Genomic DNA, 7,500 nt, shown 5'->3' with positions numbered 1-7,500 from the left:
ATTAACCCCGTCGCTAATATGACTTAATCTATTCCGGCTGACTCCTAACGAAATATCTATCTACTGATTTATTCATTTATCTATTTCTTTATTTATTTATTTGATTTAACAGCTCAGCCCGCGGGACTCGAACTACATAAGTTTTTTAATCAAATTCGGTAAAATAAGAGACCCCGGTTACTATCTCCCCAGGAGTTGATGTTGGGAGTGTGCCGGATCAGTTCCTAGCTGTCCCGTTTGTATATCCTTTGGGGCGTGGTTGTCTGTCTCCTTACTTCGTGCCTCCTGCCACACGATCAAAGGAACAAAGGAACACAAAGGAAGAACAAACAACAGCAGGCCTACTGGCCCTAACGAAGCTGTTTGTGTTTACTATACTAAGCTACAGTTAAGAAAACAGGGTAACTAGGCAATAGAGGATGAACTAACACTACTGCTACTTCTATCCTATCCAATTACAATTAAATGCCGGACTGTCAGATATTTTATTTAAAGGGATAATATTTTATTTGCGGATTAGAGTCCAAGTATTTATCTAGGCGATTTTTAAATGTTATTATTGTGTTACTTTCTTGGGTTCGACTCTCATGGGCTGAGCTGTTTAATCAAACTGTCGAAACAAATTGACATATGCATTTACTTGAGACTTATTGATCTACTGTCGAAGAATGAGATAAGATGGACAGAAAATCTGTATATTTCGACCACTATCTGTAGTCCTCTTCAGCAGGATGTATTTACTTGTTCACCTATTTGCTTATTTATTTATTTATCTATTTACCAAACCTAGGCAAGATATCGTCATCTTAGCAAAGGGGTTAATCAAGGCCTAATTTGCCTCCTACTGATCAAAGAATTCAGGGATTTTTAGGATCCCCACACCTTTTATTTATTTATTTTTTCACCAAATGCTTCGGCCTCTCTTTTCACCAAATGCTTCGGCCTCTCTCCTCGCCTTCCTCCATCCCTCCCACTCTCCATCCCAGCCTCACACATCTCACTGAATCATATACAAGAGTTTCTCCACTAATATATGCTACGCTAGTATCACTCAAAGCTACCATGATATTTCCATACACCAGTGCTACGTCAATAGGACATGATACTAACGTGACACTTGTATCACCGTATGATTGGTTTTATTTTTCACTTATTGATTTATTTACTTATCTATTTATTTATTCGTTAATATTTTCATTTATTTATCTATTCGTTTATTTACTTGCTTATCTATTTATTTATCTACTTATTTATTCATTGTTATTTTTGGGGGTAGATTTTGTCAAGTGCCACTTAGTAATGTCGATCCACAAAAAGATTTTTCTTTATTTATTATTATTTTTTTTTAATTTTCACTTTTGTTTAGTCAATGTCGTGCACGAGTGTTGTTCAAACGCGATGTCCATCCGCATTGAACAACAACGTCGCCATCCACTTCTCTTCCTTAGCACGGGCGAGTTGGACCATTTCACTGGTAACGTTCACAAGCCGTTTAACAGTCGTTCACCTCAATGCTGGCCATCAACGCCGTTCACTAGTTCACCGCTTACGTTCATTAGTCCCGTTCCCTTCGACCGTTCACTTCAGCAGTTCCCTTCGGCCGTTCTCTTCGTCCGTTCACTTCGGCCGTTCCCTTTTGTCGTTCTCTTCGGTCGTTCTCTTTCGCCCGTTCACTGATGCTTGAGTTCCTGCGCCCAGACAGTCTCCGGCCATCCCGTTCTCCCGCCCCTCTTGCTCGAGTTTGGGGCTACGACAGTACTCCCCACGGCGTCGTCCAGTCCCAGTGGGTCCTGGTCGGGACAGTCGTCCAGGTCTGCAGGGTCCTCTTCCATCTAAGACACAAAGAGAGTTAGAGGTTAGAAATGATCTAGTAAAAAATCTTGTAACCTGTAATTTACTGTGTCTAACCTGACTGGTAATAGTCACTACCAGAAAATTAGGTTAAAATCCCATTTGCTAGTTATGATAGGCTTTTAATTAAAATGCACGGTTACGAACAAGAGTACTGACTCAACCAGAGATCTACATGATACAAAATTAAAAATCTTTTGTGTCCCTTTCACTCTTTCCCACCTAAACCATATGAAGACCAAAGTTCATAAAAAGGAAAGGAACTTCCTCATCAAAATATATGAATAAAAGAAACTAAACACACAGGTATTTGATACAAATTATTAGATTGTCATACTATAACATGATTACCATATTCCCTTGGAATGTGGTAATCAAAGGAAAAAATGAGCGAGGCGTTTAACAAATATTTTCTCACGGTGTTTACAAAGGAAAGGTTAAAATTGGTGCCCCACTGCGGCCCCATTTTCAGTGAGGATAAAGGATGTAGACTGTGGTGTACATGTACCCCACAAGCATGTTTGTAAGTGCAAGTGTATGCATGGCAGAGTTGTGTGGTAGTTGATCTGACTCAATGGTCGAGAAGGCTAGTACGGGTCACCGCAATTAGGTCGCGCCTGGTCAGGCGTGAAGTCGGTCCCTTGTATATATGCCGCCTGCCCCGAGCGGGCAAGACAATTTAGTCAGTCAGTCTGACCTCTGCGCTTGTAGCGCGTCACTAGGCCTTCGTGGTCGTTCCCCAAACTTGGTCGAACCACACATATCTTAACTAGAATAAACTACACAAGCCAAACTGCGCATCAATCTCCCTATGTCACCATTGCCCCTGGTAACATACACCCGTATGTTACTAAGACTATCTAACACCAGTATTAATAAAGTAGAAGTAGTCAAACAGATAAACTTAAAGCTACAAAATACCCGGGTCCAGACGAAATTTTTCCAAGAGTGCTTAAAGAGTGTAAATTTGAAATCTACGACCAGTCGGAAATATTTAATAAGTCGGAAGACACTAGTTTTGTGCCTATTAATTGGGGGCAGGCAAATGTTGTCCTTGTTTTCAAAAAGGGAGATAAATCTTCTATATGCAACTACAGGTCAATCAGTTTGACATAAGTTATAAGTAAAATGCTTGAATCAATAATAGCTAATAGAATTAGAGATTACACCGACAGACATAATTTGATTCGTGAATCTCAGCATGGGTTCTCCAAGGTGTAAACCATGTGTAACTAATCTTACATATTTTTACACTAATGACTACAAGGCGTCAGATAACAATGATAGTTACGATGTTATTTACCTTGACTTTAACAAAGCGTTCGACAAGGTGCCCCCCCCCCCCTCCCGAGACTAAATAAAGTCAAAGCCCATGGCATAGGAGAGAAAGCGTTTGAATGAATTCGAGCTTGGATCAGTGACAGAAAACAGCGGGTCACCATAAAGTTCATAAACGGTGTAAAATCCAAATGGGGGAGTGTTTCTAGTGGAGTTCCCCAGGGATCTGTTTTTGGTCACTTATTGTTTATTATGTATATATTCGACATGAACAATGGGATTAATAATCATGTTGGTAAGTTTGCGGATGCCACTAAAATAGGACACCTAATTAGGTCAGGATAAGACACCGAGATTCTGCAGGATTGATCCTAACAAATTGTTCACATGGTCGGTGACATGGCAAATAGATTTTGATATCTCAAACTGCAGTGTGTTAATCGTAACTTTACACAACCCAGAAATCAGATATAGCTTAGAATAACAAATTTTTAGAGAAAATTTTGTACGGGATTTGGGAATTCTAGTAAGTCCTGACCTTAAATCCAGGAAACAATGTATAAGCGCCAGGCATAAAGCTAATAGAGCATTAGGCTTCATTGCTAGGACGGTTACAAATAAAAGTGGAGAGGTGATAATCAAACTTTATGTGGCGTTAGTTAGACCCACCCTTGACTATGGATATCAATTCACTAGAATCAATAGAGGAGAATGACCAAAATTATATATGGACTCAGAAATCTACATTAGGAGAAGAGGTTTAGGCACCTTACACTCTGGAAAGACGCAGAGTGCGGGGGTGATCTAATAGAAGTATTCAAGTGGATCAAAGGTGATGCAAACAAGGTTATCATACTTAGACAACAGGACAGAACTCGCAGTAATGGATTTGCATTGGACAAATTTAGATTTAAGAAGGAAATAGGCAAGAACTGGTTTACCACTGGAGTAACCATGTACTAAGCGCTGAAACTATCGGTTGTTTTAAGAAACGGTTAGACAACTTCATGGATGGGGATGACAGTGTAGGCCTTATGATCTCTTGCAGACTCCTTCATTCTTATGTTCTTATAATCTCCACATTATCATGGATCATCACCATCATTATTGTCGTCTATATTTTTTCTCACTGAAATTACAATATATATATATATATATATATATATATATATATATATATATATATATATATATATATTTATATATACATATATACATATATATATATATATATATATATATATATACATATATATTCATCACCTCACTACATCGTTATTCACTCACAGATATTAAATTTATCTTTTAAGGTTTCTGAGTCGTTGCTTAATTCTGTGTTTAAGATGACTCGATGTAGACTTCTAAATTGAAGGCATTGATACGGGCTTTATTTTATCTTACTTTTTACTTTTCTTTTCTTCTTTTTTCATTGTACACGAGCAAGATATTCAGCCATTGTTTGCATTTTAAAAATTTTGTGCAGCTGACATTTTGTGTTGCTTGGCAGAGTTTAATTTTCGCCTAGGAGTGCTGAAATAAATTTTAGGTACTGAGAAATGCTGAATACATGGCGGTAAAATTTAATTCCCATTCTCTTTTTTTCTCGGGTTTTCTTATTTCTTTCATCAAAAATGATGGCAGTTGGGTTTATAAATTATCGAAAAGTTCTTCACTTTCCTTTATCCTAGTAATCAAATGTTAAACAGAGTTAGAGTTGTTAGAATACTTAGATCTGACTATATGCTAGGTTCGGACAAGGTTATGAAACGCTGTGTTAAAAAATATCAATGACACCACAATCAGCTCCTTTACCGTGATAGCGAACTTTGGAGATTTTGCTTTGAATTACGTCTGACAATTTCATGCAGTGGAGTCGTAAGTCTTGTTCAATGATGTGTTATCTTTTCCGTTCGCTTTCCCATCTCGACTCACTGTGGGACTGAAAAAACGTCTCAGTAATTTAAGTCGACGATATCTCATTGCAACGTAAACATCACATCTTACCCAATCAATATCGTTGTCAATATGGCATTATTCCGTAAATCCCGACACATATTTGGCAAAACCTATTATATCTTATACTATCTTAACCTAATCGAACCTAGTTTAACCAAAGGCTTCAGAAACCCCGGGAAATGGTTCTGCTCTCAGAACATCGTCGACTTGATTTGCCAAAGTCTGAAGTGATGGAAGTTGTAGGTCGCTAAAGCAGCGTTTCCCAACCTAGGGGTGCTGAAATCAATTATAGGGTGTGCTGGGAAGTGATGCACACAAAAATCATTTTGACATATGTATCATTGATTACCTAGTTGTGCATATTTGACTTTTTCCATACTATTTTATTTTTCTAGTGTGTTCTTATTTCTTCTACAAACAATATTGCCAACTTGTTTCAGTTCTGAGGAATCAAGAAAATAAATCATCAAGCAGTACACTTCACTTTCTTTTATCCTTCTAATAACAAGATAGGGGTGCTGGACTGCTTAGACATGACAACAGGGGGAGCTATGATCGGAAAAGGTTGGGAATCGTTGCGCTAAGGGGATCCAGGGAGAGGCGACGATGACGACGACAACAAATCGGTCAAACCTGACCTTCCCCCGATTTATGATGCACACCGATTTCACGACGAAATCCCACCGTCGACGACCCGATTTTGATGTCCAATGTTTCTGTTCTGACAACAACAATGACGGTAACCCGATCTTTCATACCTTACCGATCATGACACTGCCGGCAGCGAGTTAAGGCCCTTCAGGTATAGGCTCAGATGATCGCGTCTCAAGACAATTCTGTTTTACAATAACAATTATATACTAAAAGGAGCTTCTAGAACCTTTTTTATGTACAAAGGCATAAAGGGTAAGATAATAAGAAGCACCAAGTGTGGATGGAATCTCTGTTAGTGCGAGGTTTCGGTCGTAACAAAGCGAAAGGTCTTACTAATCAAGTTTCCGCGCTCACTTGTGTTTATTTTGATAGACTTGTCAGTAATCGCCAATTACCCACAAAGATCAGAAGATCATGATTGTGTGGAAGAATAAATATTTCTTCTTATTTTTTGTTCTTCTTCTTCTTCTTCTTCTTCTTCTTCTTCTTCTTCTTCTTCCTGTGACCGTGACACCCTATTATACCTCTGTCGTTCAAATAAATAAATAAATAGATAAAAATAAAATTAATAAAAATTATATTACTACATTTTGACCTTCGACACCCAATTATATCTCTGTCCTTCAAAAAAAAAAAAAAAAAAAAAAAAAAAAAAAATATATATATATATATATATATATATATATATATAAATATATATATATATATATATATATATATATATATATATATATATATATATCACGTTAAAACCACTGTTGGAGTAGAAAAGACTGGAGACGGGGAATCTATATACTGTATTTCTATTGCAAACTGCAGTCCTCTTCAGTATCTACTGAAGAGGATCGCAGTTTGCAATCGAAATATATAGATTCCCCGTCTCCAGTCTTTTCTACTCCAACAGTGGTTTGTAACGTGATTGACAAATGTGTGATTACATTTTTCACTTGTAATATATATATATATATATATATAATATACATATATATATATATATATATTTATATATATATATATGTATAATATACATATATATATATATATATATATATATATATATATATATATATATATATATATATATATATATATATATGACTACACTTTGGCCTTCGACACTCTATTATATCTCTATCCTTAAAAAAAAAAAAAAAAAAAAAAAAAACATTATTATACTAATCCACTTTGACCTTCCATTATCCTTACACGGAGACAAGACCCATAAACTGAGTCCCAAGCCAGCGCGCACATTAATCATACATATACAACAAGTAAATCTGTACTAATTGATACCAGTGCACACAGAAGTTCTGTTTGTAAACACGCTGCAAAGTGACCTTCGTTGATATTACGAGAGAGCAAAAAGTGGCGAAGAAAAAAACTGGTCGTCACTTGTAAGACCTTCAGTAATGCTAATGTGAACGGGATAAAGTTTGTATTAATGCGTGCCACTAGCTATTTTCTTATCTATTGTATATATATATATATATATATATATATATATATATATATATATAAATATATATATACACATACATACATACATACACACACACACACACACACACATACAGTAATATATATATATATATATATATATATATATATATACATATACATATATATATATGTATATATATATATATATATATATATATATATATATATATATATACATATACATAAGAACATAACATAAGAATGAAGGAAACTGCAAGAGACCATAAGTCTTACACTAGGCAGTTCCATGTCAATAACCAT

General features: G+C 36.1%; 1 protein-coding gene across 1 annotated transcript in view; it reads right to left on the bottom strand.

Annotated features, from left to right (window-relative positions):
* Positions 1-7,500, bottom strand: part of LOC143036306 (uncharacterized) — a 23,067-nt gene that overhangs the window by 2,160 nt on the left and 13,407 nt on the right. The window contains exon 3 of the mRNA XM_076203554.1: positions 1-1,832. This exon is cut by the window's left edge and continues 2,160 nt beyond it. Coding sequence (XP_076059669.1) covers positions 1,671-1,832 — 162 coding nt within the window. The 3' untranslated portion in view covers positions 1-1,670. The remainder of the gene's footprint in view (positions 1,833-7,500) is intronic.

This window comes from Oratosquilla oratoria, chromosome 20 (assembly GCF_046742065.1).
Source record: "Oratosquilla oratoria isolate Oo_2021 chromosome 20, ASM4674206v1, whole genome shotgun sequence".
NCBI lineage: Eukaryota > Metazoa > Arthropoda > Malacostraca > Stomatopoda > Squillidae > Oratosquilla > Oratosquilla oratoria.
Note: the sequence above shows the minus strand (reverse complement) of the source record. Positions and strands in the feature narration are given on the sequence as shown.